The following is a 21,364-nucleotide window of genomic DNA, read 5'->3' on the forward strand; positions in this document are numbered from 1 at the left end:
TTCATCATAATTATTATTAATTAATGGTGTCGCACATCCTCCTGGCAAACCGGCCCCGCTTGTATTGCCATGTGGCGGGGCAGCCATAGGGCAATAGCGTCATCAGAGGTTTCATTCCTGAAGTTGTGCCCTCTTGTCCTCGACTCTCCCAGCATGAGAAACAACTTTTCTACATCTACTCTGTCCACGCCTTTCAACACTTGAAATGTTTCAATGAGATGCTCCCTTATTCTCCTAAATCCTGACGAGTACAGGTCAAGAGCTGGCAAACACTCCTCATATGATGACCCTTTCATTCCTGCAATCATCCTTATGAACCTTGTCTGAACCGTCAGCACTTATTTTCTTAAATGAGGAGCCCAAAACTGCTCTCAATACTCCAAGTGAAATCTCACCAGTGATTTATAAAGCCTCAACATCACATCCCTGCTCTTATATTTTATTCCTCTCACACCCCAAAGACGTGGTAGGTCAATTGGCCACTCGTGTAGGTAAATGGGGTGAGTTGATAGTAGAATAAACAATGGTCAGTGCTGATTAATGGGTCTGAATGGCTGTTTCTATCTTTATGAGTTTATGACCTCATAATCTACCCCTTTGGCCTAATTTTTGATAATTTACACTAATCTGCAACTCATGACATCTTGCATGGTGATACAGATTTCAGATTTATTGTCGGAGTACATACATGACATGACATACAACCCTAAGATTCCTTTTTCCTGCGGGTCAGGCACTTATTAGTCGTGCAAAAAAAACTACACAATGTACACATGTAAACAAATGTAAACAACTGACTGTGCAATACAGGGAGAAGAAAAAAAAAATCAATCAATGAAGTGCCCAAGTAAGAGTCCTTGAATGAGTCCCTGATTGAGTTTGTTGTTAAGGAGTCTGGTGGTGTGAGTCTTGTGGTGCCGAGACCTCTCTCCCGATGGCATGAGCAAGAACAGACCGTGTGCTTGGTGGTGTAGATCCTTGGCGATGGCTGCTGTTGTCTGACAGCAGCGCTCCCTGTAGATGTTCTCGATGGTGGGGAGGGGTTTGCCTGTGATGCCCTGGGATGTGTCTACTGGCAGGGCTTAACGCTCAGGAGTATTCGTGTCCCCATACCAGACCAAGATGCAGCCAGTCAGCACACTTTCCACTACGATTCTTTAGAAATTTGCAAGGTTTTCTGGTGTCATACCAAACCTCCGCACACTCCTGAGGAAGTAGAAGCACTGAGGGGCTTTCTTCACGATACCATTAGTGTGTTGGATGCAGGAAAGATCCTCTGACATTGTGACTCCCAAGAACTTAAATGTGCTCTCTCTCTCCACCTCTGATCCCCCAATGATCACTGGATTGTACCCCCCTGGCTTTCCCTTCCTGGTCCTTCAGTAATGTACTTCATTAGCGTCAGCTGTTGCAAAAAGTGTGGAGAAAGAAAGATTAGATCCAATTGGAACAGAAGACATCTGATGAGAAAGGATGGTTTGGCAGCAACACCATGATGAGGCTCAGACCAGTGGCTGCACATCTTGGCAGAGCATGACATGGACTCTAGCCCACCTGGAAACAATCAGTGCTGCCCCCTCCACTAGCATCAACTCCCAAGAATTTTGGAGCAAATTTCCAGTATCCATGGCTACAGAACACATTTGTTCTGGTGTAGGGTACACCCTACACCAGATTGATGGGAGTTGATTCAACTGTAACTTTTAAAGGCTTGCCGTTTGCCATGGATACTGCCTGACCTGCTGGGTTTCCTCCAGCATTTTGTATGAGACTGCTGAACGTACTCATGAGAATTTTGCAGGTCTCTGAAAATAGGAAATGCTTTTGTGCAGAAAAGGGCAGCCATTCTCAATGGTGGCCCTACAGCTCCCCCTGGAGGGGGGGAGGGGGCACATTTAAGTAAAAGCTTTGTTCTCTTTTCACCTTGTGTAACATAAATATTTTTGTCACCCTTGGACAAGGCATAGTGTCCATTTAGCCTCCCAATCGAGGTCACATGAAGCCACAGATTGCAGATGGTGGATGATTTTTACAAGCAGATTCTACAGATTGGAATTTAAAACTAAAAGCGCTGGGCAGATGAATCTGCTGGTCAGTGGTCAGGGTTACCCATCCAATGTGGACACTGCAACTGAAGAAGGCAATGGGAAACCACTTCAGTATTTTCCCCCTTGTATAATCATGTGCTCAATGTCGACTACGGCCTCAGCTCAAAGACGGGGAAGGGGAAGAGGTAACAACTACAATTCAGAGGGTGGATGGACAGTCGTGATTGGCCCTCGCTGAACTGCAGGGCCCCTGAATAAGGAGAGAAGTACAGAAGAAACCAAACTGCTTCACAGGGAAGGGGTTCCTATTAACTTTGAGCAGAGTCGTAAGGGGGAGTCATAGCCAAAATAAAGAGGATGGCGGGAGTAGAGTAATTAAGGGTTGTGGAGAAAACTCAGGTAGGTGGGGCTGAGTCTGTGATGATGTAATGGGTGTGTATTATACTGACTGCTTCTCATGTATGGAGATGCTTGCTATTGGCTATGGCTGTAGAAATACTCCACCCTGCTGGTAGAAGATGGAGATGCTTTCCCACTGGCCAGTAGAGTGGTGGCTGAGAGTCTGTTAATAAAAGCCCAGTATTAGTATAACACTTCTCTGGTCTATGTCTATGGCACATCAGAGTCCATTGCAGATCAGCTATGATCTTATTGAATGGCAGAGCAGGTTCAAGGGGCCAGATGGATGACTCCTGCTTCTCATTCTTATGTTCTTGTGTTCAGTGAGATTGGATAACTAATTCTTCTAAACCAGTGGTTCTCAACTTTTTTCTTCCCACCCACATCCCACTTTAATCCCTATGCCATCGGTGCTCTGTGATTAGTAAGGGATTGCTTAAGATGGGATGTGGGTGGGAAGAAAAAGTTTGAAACCCACTGTTTTAATCGTCCCTCATTGACTCGTTATGTGCATGGTTTCAGAACTCCAAGGGAAATGGGCCAATGACAATTTTTATCAAGCCAAATATTTCAGTAACAATCGGGTCTAGAGCCATTCACATCCCACCTTAAGTAATTCAACCACCCCCCCCCCCACCATCAATGTGATCTACCGGGATCATTGTCTGAAAAGAGCACACAAAATCAACTGAGGACCCCTCCCACCCTGCGCAGAACACCTTTCAACTGCTCCAGTCGGGGAAGAAATACAGGAGGATCAGAGCCAGCACCACCAGGCTGAGGAACAGCTTCTTCCCACGGGCAGTGAGAATGACCAAAGGAACTGCTCACAATAATCAACAATATTTATTTTTATAGATATAATACTTGTCCTGCCTGTGCATTGTTTGCTTCTATGTGTGTTATATCTGGTTGTGTATCTGCTTGTTTTGCGCTGAGGACCGGAGAACGCTGTTTCGTCGGGTTGTGCAATCAGATGACAATAAACCTGACTTGACCTACTCCCCGTGTCTGCATGGGTTTTCCCCAGGTCCTCTGGTTTTCTCCCACCATTTGAGATGTACCGAGGGTGTAGGTTAATTGGGTGTAAATTGGGTGGCACAGACTCGCGGGCCAAAATGGCCTGTTACCGTGCTATATGCCTAAAAAAAGATGTTTTTAATTTAGTTATTATTTAGTCGATGTCCTGAATGACTCTGTACTCCAAGTAATGAGACACTGCGTGGTGTGAACATCACCACAGTGGGAAATACAACTTCAATCATAGTCCAAGGTTTTAGCAAAGAGAAGTTTTGGGTTGTGCATTTATTTATTTCATAGTTGAGAAGCTTTCAAACCAGCAGTGTTATTGGGCAATAATATATAATGCCTCTCTCTAAGTGGGAAATTGGCTTTCTGAAATACCATTTCATTACTCGATGCCCCTTTTCCCACATAGACCCCCAAATTGCTGGCCTTATCCTGAGCCAGTGACCTTGGGACATCATTACTCACAGATCCTCAAAAAGCCACGTTGATCCTCTTTATGAGAGCTCATTGTAGTGGGAGGTCCTTTATGGAGAAGCAGATCAAGTTTTGCTCCCCTCAGCCACAATAACTTTAGCAAGTAGCGAAGCAATGCTCAGACCTGGCCAGCGGTCAAACTTTACTGTAGATGTTTCAGGAAAGTGAGGGGAAAGGGTTGAGGAAGAGGGGAAGGATGGCAGGAGAGTGAAAGAGAGGGAAGGGGCAAAGAAGTTGGTTTGTCGTGCATGTCTCTCTATTTGACTGCACATTTCGTGCAAGATGCTGCCTCCTTTCCCTCACGATTTCCCCAGTCTACAAAGCTGCCCGCCATCAAAGACCATGTACTGGATAGGGTCCCAAATGGAACAAGTAACACCCAACAGGATCCTGTTGTCAGCGATAAACATTGCTGTTAGTTGCCTCAATAAACAATGATCCTCCTTATGGGAACTTCGGAGAGCTGCTACGAGGTAATCCGATGCACAAGGCAAGAGACCCATCCAGAACAAAGTGAAAACATGAAAGAACACAAGAAATAGGAGCAGGAGTTGGCCATCCGGCCCGTCGAGCCTGCTCCACCATTCAATAAGATCATAGCTGATCCGATCATTAACTCAACTCCACCCACCTGTCTTTGCCCCATATCCTTTAATTCCTTTTTTATGTAAAATTCTATCTCACTGAACCTTAAATACGTTTAATGAAGTACCCTCAACCACTTGCCTGGGCAGAGAATTCCACAGATTCACTCCTCTCTGGGAAAAACAATTTTTCCTCATCTTCAGTCTACTCCCCTGAATCTTGAGGCCGTGTTCCCTAGTTCCTGTCTCACCTACCATTTTCCTGCCTCTGTCTTATCTCCCTTTCATAATTTCATCAGCTCCTACCCCCCACCCCACCATTTTTTGAATTCTGAGACTTTCAGAGATTTCCTGCTTCTGGCTCATTCTGCTTATTCCTTGAAGAAGGACTCAGGCCCAAAATGTTGGCAACATATCTTTGTCTCCTACGGATGCTGAAAAGATCGGCTGAGTTCCTCCAGCATTTCTGTGCGTTTTTAACTTCATCCAGAACAAATCCTGTCCATGAGGTTTTTTTCATTCCTGTCCACAGCGATATCCATCCAATCATAAAATATAGGAGCAGAAATAGGACATTCAGCCTATCAAGTGTGCCCCGTTATTTAATCATGAGCTGATCCATTTTCCCTTATCTCCACTGCCCAGCCTTCTTCCCATAACCTTTGATGCCCTGGCTAATCTAGAACCCACCAATCTCTGCCTTAAATCCACCTGATGGACCCAGCCCACAACCGCCTGTGGCAATGGATTCCACAGATTCACCACCCACTGGCTAAAGAAATTCCTCCGCCTCTCTGCTCTAAGCGGACACCCTCCAATCCTGAAGTTATGCCCTCTTGTCCTGGACTCTCCCACCATGGGAAACAACCTACATCTACTCGGCTCACACCTTTCAATATCCAAAATGTTTAGATGAGATTCCTCCCCCCCCCACCTCATTCTTCTAATTGCAACAAATACCAACCGAGAGCTGTCAAACGCTCCTCATATGACAGCGCTTTCTTTCCCAGAGTCATCCTTGTGAACCTCGTCTGAACCCTCTCCAACATCAGCACATCTTGTCAGGGCTGAAGTCTCTGGGGCATGACTTTAAACTGCAAGTGGGTGCTAATAACCCTTTGGTCCCAATGAAGCGAGACCCCATCATTCTTCCTTCAAATAGCATTAGCAGAAAGAAAGCGTCCATTGCGTTTGTGGAAGGAGGCTAATTAACAAAATGATTTCTACATCCACTGTGACAATCCCTCAAAGTCGTCCATGGTGCATGAGGTGCTACGGGACATAATTTGATCTCTTGCTCCCTATCTAAATTTGCACGTTGCTTCCCCTGTCCTTGGCTTCTATCACATGCAGCAAGAGGACTGGTGGAAGGAAGTACTGTTTCCTGCTGTCGTCACCATCTCATTGATAATTGTATGCAATTCACTTATCTGGCATTCCCGTTTATGCCTGCTGATGCCTCGTCATTTCAGTTAGTTGTTGAGCTGCACTAGCTGAGCATATACGGGAAACTGTACTGTGGGAGTCTATTCTTTAAACAACCAGGCTCTGACTTGAAACTGAAATGTGCGACTTGTTTTTTTTTAGTGTCTGGAACCAACACCCCCACAACAGAGTATCTTCATCAGAAGTTTTTCATCAAACAAAGCTGACCAGCGTTAAAGAGGACCTGAACCTGTCCTTATCCTCAGTGTAACTTCTCCTTTCAGCCACTTTTCAAAAGACCGTGAATCTGAAAAGTCGCCCCTCTTCTGATGCTGGCTGGCCTGCTGAGCATTTCCACTGTTCTGCGATTCCACTGGCCTTTGTGTCATTTCCTTCACCACTGCCCCACCACTAGCTTCCTTGCTGCCAATGCCCTCACAGTCCATCCATGGGCTCCAGGGCACCCTTTGATTTTTTTCTCTTTCAAGTCAAGTTTATTGTCACCTGGTTACAACCTGATGAAACAGTGTGCTCCAGTCCTCGGGGTGAAACACATAGGCGCCCAACTGGTCGTACAGACAAACTGCAGGGCAATTATTCATATGTACAAATTATTAAATGTTGTTTTGTGTCTGTGAGAGTCTCGGATGGTTAGTGTGGGCAATCAGCACTCACCTGGCTGATAATGGATCACCCCTCCATTTCACCCTTGTAGCAACACTCTCTCAATATTGGAAAGCAATATTATATTGATGGAAAGCTGAGGGAAGTTGTCACAGGAGGATGGACCATTGAAGGCTGATTTTTTTTAAAATTCCTCCAAACTTCCAAATGGGACTGACGCCTCACAGCATTGTTAACCATTGCACACCAACCACCCCATTATGGCTAAGGTCAAAATTTAATTTCAGGAAGCTTTGAAATGGCCATTGCAGAAGGGTGTTTGTGATAGACTACGCCCTTCTGATGTTAGGGCAGGGAAGCAGTCTGTGCACTCTGGTTGCCGGCTACCATCTCTGGTCAATGACCTTGTGTTTGAGGCGCGCGTCTAGACCAGAAACGAGTTGGGGCCATCAAAACCTCGTCTCTTCCTCTTCAAAAAGGATGAATGAAAAATTTGTATTCTCAACCAGAACATGGCCGCTGCTGAAACCAAGTTTCTGAGTGCAAACATTATGGATGCTGCAGAGCTTTGTGGGATGGGGACTGTTCTGTCAGTGTAGCGACGGACAATCTTCTGGGAGATTGGAGTGCACTTTGAGCAATCTCTGCCTGAGTGCTGACCGCTGACAACACAAAATCTTTATTTGCAGGTTATTGTTTGCTGTCAATTGCATTAATTTACCAGCTAGCAACTCACTGCACCTAGTGCAAGGAGAAGACGTTCATTGGATAAGTTCAAGAGGAAGTTAGATAAGGTTCTTGTGGACAGGGGAATTAAGGGTTATGGGGAGAAGGCAGGGACAGGGTACTGATATTGGAAGATCAGCCATGATCTAAATGAATGTCAGTGCTGGCTCGATGGGCCAAATGGCCTACTCAAGCACCTATTGTCTACTGTCTATCTGTGAACAGTGCGTGTTTCTTTGCAACAGAGCAGGAAGAATTCATTCTTAGTCCCCAAGTGTCACTGCTTTGAGCTTTGCTAAAGCCAGTGTTTTATTTGTTACAGGATGTGGAAAAGGAATATGTGGGATTCGCCACACTGCCCAACCAGGTCCATCGCAAATCAGTGAAGAAAGGCTTTGACTTCACGCTAATGGTAGCAGGTAGGGTTTCCACCTGCTAACACCGCTTGAAAATAATAATGAGCAGTTCACCAGGGTGAAACTACATCATGACAAAGGTTCATTTGTTTGATCTGGGTGTCTGTCTGGTGTATGGTGTGCTGACTCTTATCCGACCAGGGATTGACTTCGATAGCCGTGAGGTAATGTTGCAGCTCCACAAAATTCTGGTAAGACCACACTTGGTGTATTGCATTCAGTTCTGGTTGTGGATACTTTGCAGAGGGTATAGACCAATGGTTCTCAACCTTTTTCTTTCCACTCACATCCCACTTTAAGAATCCCCCTGCTATTGGTGCTCTGTGATTAGTAAGGGATTGGTTAAGGTGGGATGTGGGTGGGAAGGGAAGGTTGAGAATCACTACTCTAGACCCAATTGTTACTGAAATATTTTGCTGGAGAAAAATGTTTGTTGGCCCATTTCCTTTGGAGTTATGAAATGGTGCAAATAATAAGTCAGTGAGGGACAATTAAAACAGTGGTTTTCAAACTTTTTCTTTCTGCCCACTTTAAGCAATCCCTTACTAATCACAGAGCACTGATGGCACAGGGATTACTTAAAGTGGGATGTGAGTGGAAAGAGAAAGGTTGAGAACCACCGGAGAAGAGATTTACCAGAATGTTGCCTGGACTGGAGAACATGAGAACAAGGTTAACGGAACCAGGAGTGACAAAGCATCTGAGGTGCCATTAGAGGTATACAAGATTATTTATTTAAATGGGAAAACCCCGGGGAAAACCCACTCAGACACAGGGAGAACGTACAAACTCCCTACAGACGGTGTGGGATTCGAACCCCAGCCCCTGTCGCTGGCACTGTAACGGTGTTCTGCTAACTGCTACGCCAACCACTACGCCAATGCCAACTGTGCTGTCAAATGAGGAGTTTAGATAGAGCAGACAGCCAGCTCCTTTTCCCTGAGGCGACAATAGCAAATACCAGAGTGTTTAAAGTGAATGGAGGTAGTTTAGGGCAGATATCAGCCGCAAGTTGTTATCTCATGCAGAAAGTGGTTGGCACCTGGAACACTTTGCCCGAGAGTGGGGGTGGGGTGGTGAAGTCTGATTCAATACACAAAAATAAAGGGTTATGGGTGTGAGGCTGAGAAAATTAGCTTGTTCTGGTTTACATGGGTTGGCCCAACATTCTGGGCTGAAGGGCCTGTAATGTTCTGTGTTCTATGTTGTTGCTTGAGCATTTGAAGATGGTCTTGAGAATAATGGTTCTGATGGATATCTGTGGCCTTGTATTCTGTTAGAACAAAAGCTAGGGATAAGGCCCAAATGAGAATAAAAGACCTCCACCAATCAACTCTCATCTTTCCTCTAGTCTGTCTTCCTCTCCATCTTGAATTAACGTCTTTTGTCTGTGGTTCTGTACTCCTCCCCTTGCCCCTTCTTCCCTTCACCCCAGCCATTTAACTCATACCTCGAAGAGGGGCTCAGGCCCGAAACGTCGGTCGTGTATCTTTACCCTGTATGGATGGAGACCTGCTCTGAGTTCCTTCAGCGTTTTCTGTGTGTTTAATTCGGGCCTGTTTGTCCTGCTGCTTGGGTCTGTCTGGAATTCTGTTTGTGCACGCTCTAGCATGGAGGCACAGGTGGCACTGGGCTGAACCGCTGAACTCTGGGCAGTCCTATAACGTGCTGCACTGAGAGGCTAGATATAGTTTGCCTTCCCCCGGCAAGCACAAGCCCTTTCATTTGAATGTAACCGACCTTCCCTAAAGAGGTAAGTGAAAGTAAATGGTTTGGTTTACTTCATTTGAATGAATTTTTAATTGATTTACATGTGGTAAATATGATTTTAAAATAATTTACTTTCATAACCTCCATAATTTTAGTTTTATTTCATGAACTAAGTACATTTTTTCTTTAGTTAAACACCTTGGGTTAGGGGATAGGGTTTTGAATCATATTATACATGAAAACAAAATTTTGAATTATGGTTGCACTCTATGCATTGTATATTTTGGGGAGTTATGTAATTTGTCATGAATATTATGCATTCCATCAATGTTTTGTGTGTGTGTGTGTGTGTGTGTGTGTGTGTGTGTGTGTGTGTGTGTGTGTGTGTGTGTGTGTGTACTTATTTGTGAAAATCAATAAAAAGATTTAAAATAAAGAAAAATAAGTTATTCTTTAATTTTTTTTAGGGCTACAGCACGGTAACAGGCCCCTTCCTGTCCACAAGACCACATCTCTCAATTACACGCACATGACCAATTGACCAATTAACCCCAGTACACTTTTGGCATGTGCGAGGAAACCGGATCACCACGCACGCATGGAGAGAGCGTACAGGCTCCTTACAGACAAGCAGCGGACTCAAACCAGTCTCTGGTGCTTTAATAGCCCTGAGCTAACTGCTACACTAACCAAACCGCCCTTTAGTTTCCCATCAAAAAATGTTTAATTACTTAATTGTTTTTTTCAAATATTTCTGAATGTTGTCAGGGTCATTTTGCAACTGCACACAAGAGTCTTTCAGGAGCCGAGTACGGGCTTAGATCACTCCAGCTGAGGTCCTGTCCCAGATCGTGACCCACGAGGCAGAGGAGGCTGTGGAGCTGGCGGGATAATGGGAGCTGTGCAGCCGGCAGGAAGCAATGCCTGCACGGGCATCCCTTGAGGGATATGCTCTGGCTGCGGCAGGATCCAGCTCAGTAATTCATTCTCAGGATAGCCTCAGGACACTGCTTCACAGGGCCTTACCTGGTGAGAGGTTTGTGGATTATACTTCATCTATATCAGTGGTCTTCAAACTTTTTCTTTCCACTCATGCCATCGGTGCTCTGTGATCAATAAGGGATCACTTAAGGTGGGGTGTGGGTGGGAAGGGAAGGTTGAGAATCACTGCTCCAGACCCAATCATTACTGCAATATTTTGCTGGAGAAAAGTTGTCATCGGCCCATTTCCTTTGGAGTTCTGAAACTGTGCACATAACGAGTCAATGAGGGACAATTAAAACAGTGCCTTTCAACCTTTTTCTATACGCTCACATATCACCTTAAAGGTAAAAATTCCATTATTGTCATGCAATACTACATTTAGAATGTAACACGCATCAAGTTAACCATGAGGAAGACAGAGAGACCTCACTTCGTCCAGCACCTCTCACAGAAATGAGGTCACCCACCCCTAGTTTCCAAGGCCAGTGCTCTAACCACTGAGATCTCGGAGCCTTGAATCACAGAGCCCTTGTGGCCTAGGGATTACTTAAGGTGATATGTGAGTGGAAGGAAAAAGTTTGAAAACCACTGATCTACATCCCTATCGGACCAGCACTCAATAAATTTTGTTTCAGGGAGAAAGACTCCGGCTTTGTAGCTAAAACCGCCTCATGCTTGAAATCCTCAAAACTTTCCTCAAGTGTCGCAATATTTGGAGCTGGTCTAGAGCTTTACAATGATTCAGTGTGATTCCCCCACTTTTGCGCACGGAGTGTCCAGATGTGAGCCTCAGAATCCCATCAGTTTGTGAATTACTCTTTCAGTCTATCCTGCCACCTTCCAGGATCGATGCCCATAAACCTCAGGGACCATCAGTTTATGCACACTCTTCAGAGCTGGGCCATTAAGTTTGATTCAATTTCTTCATCTCTTTGCCAACATGTATCCCTGCACACACGCCTGTAATAAATTCCATCTGCCACTTTTCGCTCCATGCTTTTGCAGTTGATTGTTTCTCAAACCACCATCTGGTATTATCAGCAAATGTTAAAATCTTTCTCAGTGTGGTTTCTGTTCAGAAAAGTGATAGTGTTAGCCTGCAGTCTGATAAAATATGATTGACGAAGACATGGAATTTCCTGTCAATTAGTATTTTTTCTCCCAGCCTGACAATAACTCCCTTCCCTCCCAACTCTTATCAGAGAGCTCCCCTTCTGAGCTCTCTGTCCTCTCCCCCATCACTTCCCAGCTTTTTTCTCTTCTACCCTCCCACCTGTATCTACCTATTATCTCTCACCCATTAGATCAGTGGTTCTCAACCTTTTTTATTCCACTCACATCCCACTTTAAGTAATCCCTAGTTCATTGGGGCTCTGTGATTAGTAAGGGATTGCTTAAGGTGGGATGTGGGTGGGAAGGGAAGGTTGAGAATTGCTGCTCCAGACCCAATTGTTACTGAAATATTTTGTTTGAGAAAAATGGTCATTGGAGTCCTGAAACCGGCCACATAACGAGTCCATTAGGGACGATTAAAACAGTGGTTCTCAAATTTTTTCTTCCCACCCACATCCCACCTTAAGCAATTCCTTACTAATCACAGAGCACCGATGGCAGAAGGATTACTTAAAATGGGATGTGAGTGGAAGGAAAGAGGTTGACAACTGCTGAGCTAGCCTGTCCTCCTCCCACTTTCCCTTCCTCCCTTGGGAGTGGTGGTTAGTGTAGTGGTTAGCACGGCACTGTTACAGCGCCAGTGATGCAGGTTCAAATCCAGCGCTGTCTGTAGGGAGTTTTTATGTTCTCCACGTGTCTGCGTGGCTTTCTTCCAGTTTCCTTCAAAACGTATGGAGTTGTAGCTTAATTGGGGTGCAGTTGGGGGGCACGGGTTTAAATGGCCGGAATCGACTTTTCTACCGTGTTGTAATTAAAAATGTATATTTTAAAATATCCCCTCCTCCTCCTCTTCCCCCCCACCTCACCCTTCTTATTGACCTGTTTTTCCAGATTCCCGACCAAGGACTCAGGCCTGAAATGATAATTGCCTTTCTTCTTATGGATGTTGTGTGACCTGCTGAGTTTCTCCAGCACTTTTGTGTTTTATAATAACCCTCCTGTTCCACGCCATTCACATTTGTCAACCTGCCACGTATGTTATCTTTTGTCTGCAAACACTGCATTTCATTCACCAACTCTCCCATCTCGACATCAAGGAAATCGCCCAAGACTTCAGATTTCAGAACCACATCTGGCTTAAACTAACTTGGATATATGCAATCCCAGTTCCTGCCACTGTTAAGGTTGTACAATTTTGCACCTTTCCTTATTCTTGCTGTCAAGATGAATCAGTTCATACCTTGTCACTTTCTAAAAAGTCAGATGATCAAAGTTCTGCAGGTATAATGTGGACAATATATTGACTGGTTACATCATGATCTGGTTTGGTAACTTGAGTGCCCAGGAATACAGAAGGCTGAAGACAGTAGCAAACCTGACGAAGATCATGGTTACAATTTCCCATCCATTAGAGACATTTATGTGAGGCACTGCTTCACGAAGGCAGCCGACATCAAAAAGAATTCCCAACAATCTAGTCACAACCTCTTCTGGCTGCTACCTTCAGACAGAAAGTGCAGAAGCCTGGAGTCCAGCACCTCAAGATTCAAGAACAGTTTTCATCCAGGATCTGTCCTGGAGCCTCCATGTCGATGCAATCATGAAGAAGGCTCGCCAGTGGCTATACTTTGTGAGGTGTTTGAGGAGATTTGGTACATCACCGAAGACTCTTGAAAACTTCTACAGGTGGTACCGTGGAGAGTATTCCGGCTGGTTGCATCACTGCCTGGTTCGGAGGTGTCAACGCTCAGGGCAAGAATAAACTCCAGAGGGTTGTTAACTCAGTGCGCAGACACCAGACTTCACTCATCGAGGACATCTACATGAGCCGGTGTCCTAAAAAAATCAGCCTCTATCCTCAAAGACTCCACCACCCAGGCCATGCCCTCTTCACTCTGCTTCCATTGGGGAAAAGGTACAGGAGCCTGAAGATGAGGACTCAGCGGCACAAGGACAGCTTCTTCCCCTCTGCCATCACATTCCTGAATAATCAATGAACCAAAGATACTGCCTTAATATGATTTTTCGTGAACTATTTTTATTTATTGTTGTCAGGTGGATTATATGAGTATTTGCTCAGTGACACTGCCACAAAACAACAAATTTCGTGACTTGTTCATGAAATTTCTGATTCGGATCCTGATTCCAACAGATACCAGGCTCTTGAACCTTCCTGTACTACCCTAAACCTTGCCATAAACTAGTCTGGGACCACCAAAAGATCTACTTACACCAGCCATTCTCCACTTTTTTTTTGGGCTATGATCCCCTTAGGACTGCTCAAAGTGTATGGGCTCCCTTCCCCATGAAGAAGTCATTTTGTTGCTTTCTTCCATACCTCTCTACTTCTGACGACATAAAAATCATCAAAAAAAATTAGGATTTCAGTCCGTGGCTCCCACTTCTTAAATGTGCTCCCCCCCACATTCTCCCCACCCAGTGGGACCCACAGGCCCCCCTTGGAGAATGGCTGATTTCATCATTCAGGTGCCCTACTATTTGGCGTGGATGATCACGTCTCTCTACCCATCACAGTCGCTGACCCTCCAAACTATTGTTGTTGCCTCCCCTGTTCTCCTTCAGTGAAGGCTCCATCTTTGAGCTGAGACCATCGTTGATGTTGAGTTTGTGATTATAGGAGAGAAAAATACTGAAGTGGTTTCCCATTCCCTTCTTCAGTTACAGTGTCCACACTGGTCAGGTAACCCTGACCACTGACCAGCAGATTCATCCAATTTGTAGAATCTGCTTGTAAAAACAATCCACCATCTGCGATCCATGGCTTCACGTGAGCCTGACTGGGAGGCAAAACAGGTTCTACATCTTGCCCAAGGTTGACCTGTTGTTACGTCATAGACTAGCAGCAATAGAAATTAACCAAAACAATGGTATCTTCAAAACACTATTTTTATTAATAGCTATTAATAATATAAAATCTTACTTAACTCTAAATTTATACCCCAACTATCCACAAATGTGTGTGTGTGTGTGTGTGTGTGTGTGAGGGGGGGGGGTGCAGATCCCAGACCATTACAGCTCAGGCACGATTCTGAAGAGATGATTCCAATTCAAAGTTCAGTCTTAAACATCTTGTGTTGAAACTTGGAATCTTTAAATTGATGTTCAGAAGTATTTGAGACACCTATTCATCAGACTTCTCAAAACTCATGAATCCTTCTTGAATTGCTTGCAGAGAAATGTTTCTTCATACAAACTATTTCACAATTTACCTCTCTTGCGTAGAGGTTATGAAACTTGTGATTTCTGCAATGCTTTCACAAACCCAGCAAAATAACCATCAAAATGGTTATGAACTAACTGCAATAATGACCTTGCTTTCTTTTACCCAGATATGAATCAACAGTGACCATTAAAATAGCCACAGCAGCATTGCTCTCTTGCTCTCTTGACAAAGAGAAACAGTCAAAGTGGCCATCCTTCCTGAAGCCACTCCAATTCTTGTTCAGATAATTCTGGTTCATGATACTAAGATGCTGCTTCAAGTGCCTTTAATCACATCACTGCTTTGCCCACTACCGGCTCAGTTAGTTTCATTTTCCCAAAAAGCTGAGTCAACAAGCAGATGGTCTTCTGTTTAAACAGGTGTCTTTTTGAGTCATTGTCTCTGGCTTTCAATGAAGAGCAATGACACTAGTTTTATAGCTCGGAACTGAACAATGATTGGCTTCTTCATCTCCAACTTGACGGAGCCTTTAGTCTGCTTCAAAATGGTGTTCTCTGTCTGTATCTTTCCCGTTTCCAAACCCACAGAGTAACTTTACTAAAAATATATATATCATAAGATAAGATAACCTTTATTATCATTACACATGTAACCAAATTGAGTGTCCATTTGATGTACATCAAACAAATAAAATATAAAATCAATAACACAATAAACAATTCAATATTCAATGTTTGGCAGTATTCAGTTCTGGAGTAAAAACTGTTTTAAGTCTGTTTATCCGTAATTTAATGGACCTAAAACGTCTACCGGAGGGGAAGAGTTCAAACAGAGTGGGAAGGGTCTTTCAGGATCTTGGCTGCTCGACTGAGGCAGCGAGATCTGTGGAAGTCCTCCAAAGAGGGCAGTGAGCAGCCGATAATCTGGGGGCCCCTCCTGTCTGCTGCTGAGCAACTGGCAAACCATGTCGGAGTGCAGTGGGCCAGCACGCAGGTTAGTTTGATAACCTAAAAATTAATAATAGTGTAAGTCTGTAACACTTGCAGGCTATTGGGCGGAAGGAATGCCTCACACCTCCTTTTGCTGAGCACCGACACCGAAAGCCTGAAATGAGATTTTTTTTCTTACCGTGAATATTTATCATTTTACTTTTGATATGTTGGCATATTGTGGTCATTTCATGTATTCCATTGGAGTTGGTGTGCCTTACCATGTAATGATGGTGAATTTCTGAGTTTCTTCAAGACAGATGGGTATGTCATAGGAATTCAAGATTTACTGCGCGTTAAGATTTGCTTAAGTAATTTTGCTCTCCGTGCGCACATGGTCTGATATAGTTGTTGCTTTCTCCACAGGAGAGTCAGGGCTGGGGAAATCTACTTTGGTCAAGAGCCTCTTCCTTACAGATCTTTACAAAGATAGGAAGCTTCTCAATGCTGAAGGTAAGAGCTGAGGGGGTTTGATGTGGACGTTAACATAGTTAATGGGCTCAGGACAAGTGAAGTTCAATTCTTCTCTGCATTGTGGACTAATTACCGGGAGATTGGGAACCTCATTCTTGGTGTGAGATCTGTCTTGTTGCCACCGTCTTGTTGCCTTCCACCGTGAGGTGATGCTGGGTAGTAGTACTATCTTTACAGGTTTTAACACATAAAGAACATCAATTTTTCATTCAATTTTCACACTTACCTTCCAAAGTGACCATTCACACACAACAACCTGTGTATGGATATCACTGCGTGCTTAGACAAAGATGTGTAGGTGCGGTACTTATGTAGGCTGAACATGAATCAATGTCACTCGTGACCCATGACGTACGTGCGACGCATGGCATCACTGCATTGACGTCGTCAGTGACATCATTCACCTGCATCTGAAAAAGCCCAAAGGCAGAAGAGCAAAATGGCTCTAGATCCACCGATCCTGTCAATGATTCACATAGTGGTTGACTGTTGCTGGTCAGTAAATGTCACCTTGCTTCACATTTAAATCACCCACGTGCAATGTCGCGAGTTGAACCCATCATAGCATATCATTCTGTACATTGCATTCATTAGACCAGTGGTTCTCAACCTTTTTCTTAACAACCACTTTAAGTAATCCTTGTGCCATCGGGGCTCTGTGATTAGTAAGGGATTGCTTAAGGTGGGATGTGGGTGGGAAGGGAAGGTTTAGAATCACTGCTCTAGACCCAACTGTTACTGAAATATTTGACTTGAGAAAAATTGTCCTTGGCCCATTTCCTTCAGAGTTATGAAACCGTGCACATAACGAGTCAATGAGGGACGATTAAAACTGGTTTTCAAACTTTTTCTCTCCACCCACATCCCACCTTAAGCAATCCCTTACTAATCACAGGGCACCACCGATGGCATAGGGATTACTTAAAGTGGGATGTGAGTGGAAAGAGAAAGGTTGAGAACCACTACATTAGACCATTGTTGTGGACTGCCTCTTGTTCAGTTTAGACTGCAGGCAATCTGGAAAAATGTATAGGGGGTAAGGCTTTCTTGGTTGATGTCAGGTCATGTTTTGACACTATCTAGAAAAGACAGAATGAATTAGAATTATTGATATGTAAGGATGATATAAATAAGTATATTTTGGAAATGTATAAATTACTTCAAAAAGCAGATCCCAAGTTAGGAATTCATAAATCAAGATTTATTTAAATACATGAATAGATGAAAATGACTGGATGCAACTATGTAAAGAAAATATGACAAAAATTATTAACGTGAGGTATAAACTGGTTCAATATAATTATTTACATCAATTATACTTAACCCTTCAAAAATTAAAAAAGTTGAACCAAACATTATCAGATTTATGTTTTAGATGTGATCAGGAAGTTTTTGCATTCTACTTGGAAGTCTCCTAAAGTAAAACCTTTTTGGTTTGAGGTAAAGAATTTTTGGAGAGAATATTAGGCGTAAAACTCCCACAGGATCCAATGTTCTTTTTGTTGGAAAATATTAAAGTGGTTTATACCTAAATTAAGATTAACTATGTATCAAATTGAATTTTTAAGATTGGTTTTAACTGTTTCTAGGAAATGCATAGCCATTACTTGGAAATCAGATACGGATTTAAGGATGGAGAGATGGCATGCTGAATTGTGTTCTTGTATTCCACTTGAGAAAATAACTTATAATCTACATGATAAATATCATTTTTTTTTAAAATATGGAGCCCATGCAGTCAATGGCTCTCTGCACTGAGGAGATAGCTAAAAAATTCCAGGGACAAAGATAAGACATGTCCCGTCCCCCCACTGGAATCAAAATGGACAAAATAATTTCTTCTGGAATGTAGTGAGCTCTCTGATGGAATGTAAGGAAACCTGTAGTCACTGCGGTTGAAGTTAAACAAAACGCTGGCGATGCTCAGTCAGTCAAACAGTAAAAATACCTAGCCAACATTTCGGGCTTGAGCCCTTTACATCAGGCTATGGAGAGACGTGAGTCTGGGAGTGTGGCAGCTGGAATTACCATTAACAACACCTGATTTTCCATCTGGCTACTCTCCAGCCAGATGGCATTGACATCGACTTTTCTGCTTTCTCCTAAACGTGCTCGCCTTTTCTTTCCCCTCTCCCTTTCCTGTCTTTCCAGTTCTTCCACCCACCCGGCCATCCCCCCTCCCCCTCATTTCTGCTGTCTCCTCCCTCCTTTCTCCACATCATCTGCCTTTGTCACCCCCCTCCCCCCCCACTCTTTCATTTGGATACATGCCAACATTTTCCCACACCTTGATGAAGGGCTCAAGCCCGAGATGTGGGTGATGTATCTTTACCTTTGCTTCATATACACTGTTTGACCTGCTGAATTTCTCCAGCACTTTGTGTTTTTAACTGATGGAATCTAAGTTGAGAAACGGTGCACTAATAAAGGCAGAAAATGCTGAAAACTTTCAGTAGGTTGGGCAGCATCTGTGAGAAGAGAAACAGAGTTAACATTTCAAGTCAAAGAGGTTTCATCAGGACGGTTCCACAGAATCCGTTTAATTTTCTTAATATCTCCAAAGATCTCTACAAACAATTATGCCCAATGATAAACTGATTGTAGTGCCAGTTGATGAAGTAGACAAAGACGATGCGGTCAAACAATATTCATTGCTTTAATTAGCAGAAACTTCTGGTACAATAATGAAAGACAATGGGTGAATACACAGTTATACCCAAGGGGAGTGTCTTTAACGGCAGAGATAATGCACAACCAATGTTAGTACAGCAAGGCTTGCCAGATGGGAGACAGGCAGCTTAGCAGAGATTCACCACACTGAGTTAGGATGGAACCTCGTGAATGGATAGATTCAGGTATTGGAGTCAGGATTTGAGAGGGTGCTATGGGCGAGAAGGGCTCCCCAAAGGCCTAGGGGCTGAAGGATCCTCGCATGTGTCAGAGTCAGGTCACCAATGAATCGAACAAGAGTCTGTGTGCCTGCAGGACCAGTGGAGTCCAATCCCATGGACATACTTTTGCTTCTCTTCCTTTCGTAGTGTATGAGGCGCTGGATGATACTAATTGTAGTGTAAGGGGCGCTGGGTGATACTAATGGCAGGCCCTTTTATGCTTTTTTACATTCGACATGAGATTTTATTTCTGTTATGAAGTGTTTCCCTACCTTCCAGAAGTAGCCGTCCACACAGAAATGACCAAACCTCCAAATAATCCGTATCACACCGCTGTTTAGACAGAATGTCTGAAGTGCGGTATTTAAGGAGGCCGGATGTCCTATTCATTAGCCCTTTGTTCATGGATCACCTGCAGTTCAGTTTAGATCCCAGGCAATCCGTGGAAATAAATACGGGGTAAAATGATGGATATAGAATGAGTCTTTATTCCTGTTCCGATCTTTTATACACAGAATGTGTTTTGGAAAATTGGGAATAATTTTCTGAAATGCAGCAGTTGTGTGAAAAAAAATTTGTCTGTCTGACAGCAGGCAGAAGTTAAAATATATCAAGTATGTTACATTTTAATGTAATATTACATGACAATAAAATGAACCTTCAATGTTGAATAATCTAAGTGGTTGAGAACCACTTTCTCACGTCTCACTTTTAAGTATTCCCTGTGCCATCAGGAATTGCTTAAGGTGGGATGTGGGTGAGAAGAAAAGGTCAAGAATCACTGCTCTAGACCCAATTGTTACTGAAATATTTTGCTGGAGAAAAATTGTCATTGCCCCATTTCCTTTGAAGTTTTGAAAGTGTGCACATAACAGACAAGACAATTAGGGACGATTAAAACAGTGGTTTTCAAACTTTTTCTTTCCACTCAAACACCACTTTAAGTATTCCCTATGCCATCAGTGCTCTGTGATTAGTAAAGGATTGTTTAAGGTGGGATGTGAGTGGGAAGATAAAGTTTGAAACCCACTGTTTTAATCATCCTTCATTGGCTCGTTATGTGCCCAGTTTCATAACTCCAAAGGAAATGGGCCAATGACAATTTTTCTCAAGCAAAATATTTCAGTAGCAATTGGGACTAGAGCAGTGATTCTCAATCTTCCCTTCCCATTCACATATACCTTAAGCAATCCTTTACTAATCACAGAGCACCGATGGCAGAGGGATTACTTAAAGTGGAATGTGAGTGGAAAGAAAAAGGTTGTGAACCACTGACCTAAGTGTACTGCTTCTCATCCAACAGCCAGCATTATCTGACTGTTCAGTTGAGTGAACTTTGCCATGAACTGGAGCTGAGGGTACCAGTGACTGAGAAGCTGGCATTTTCATGAGTTTTGATTTCCACAACTAATTGCAACCCTGCAAGTTAAACGGCAGAAATATGCACAGTATGCAGTGGTGTGCACACTCTATCTATTGATATAGAGATTTCCAAACTCTATGAGATTTTCTTTTCATGCCAATAATCTTCACTTCATGGGTGTAATTGGGAGGCACAGGCTCGTGGGCCAAAATAGCCTGTTCCTGTGCTGTGTGTCTAAATTTAAAATATATGAGTCAATGTAAATGGCAACAACAAACCAATTAAGATTCAAGATTCTTTTACTGTCATGTAATATTACATTAAATTCCATTTGGTTCAGCGTAATGCAGATAAAGATTCGCCCTCAGCGGAAATTGCCCAGTGCCTCTTAGAGTCAGAGAAAGAGAAGCAAAAGAGAGTCCCTCCAGAGTCACCGAGTGTCCGTGGATTCGTCTCCAGTGCTCCCAGCCGGACTCTACAGCCGCACAAACTTCAATGCAAACCATCGGCCGCCGGAACTCCAGATCCAAACTTCCAACACGATCAGGAAGCCTTCAGCACCCTCTCGCGTCCCGGTTCCGCTGCCTGCACACCTTCAGCCAGTCCCCAGCAGTCCGCAGCCTGGGGTGAGTCCGTTGGCCGCTGGTCTCCAGCAGCCAGCGTGGGTTTTCCCCACTCGAGTCACTGACAGCGCTCCCACCACCTGAGGGTTCTTCATCCTCAGAGCCCCTGGCTGGTCTGCCGCCATGGTCGCTGCTCTATTGAGTTATGGCTGATGTTGCACCGCCATTTTGTTTAGAATCAGACATCAATGGTTCTTCATAATCATCTAATGCAATAATTCTAAACTTTTCAATGACAGACCATCTCGACTATTCATTTTTTATGCACTAGACATCAGCAATAGAAATGAGTCCAGACAGGTATATTT

The 21,364-nt window shown here is 43.7% G+C and overlaps 1 protein-coding gene across 2 annotated transcripts in view; it reads left to right on the forward strand.

Moving 5' to 3' along the window:
- Window positions 1–21,364, forward strand: part of septin5a (septin 5a) — a 148,293-nt gene that overhangs the window by 105,286 nt on the left and 21,643 nt on the right. For both annotated transcript variants that reach the window (XM_069933709.1, XM_069933708.1), the window contains exons 2-3: window positions 7,632–7,728; window positions 16,072–16,158. In XM_069933709.1, coding sequence (XP_069789810.1) covers window positions 7,719–7,728; window positions 16,072–16,158 — 97 coding nt within the window. In that variant the 5' untranslated portion in view covers window positions 7,632–7,718. The remainder of the gene's footprint in view (window positions 1–7,631; window positions 7,729–16,071; window positions 16,159–21,364) is intronic.

The sequence above is a fragment of the Narcine bancroftii genome, chromosome 4 (assembly GCF_036971445.1).
Source record: "Narcine bancroftii isolate sNarBan1 chromosome 4, sNarBan1.hap1, whole genome shotgun sequence".
Classification (NCBI taxonomy): Eukaryota; Metazoa; Chordata; class Chondrichthyes; order Torpediniformes; family Narcinidae; genus Narcine; species Narcine bancroftii.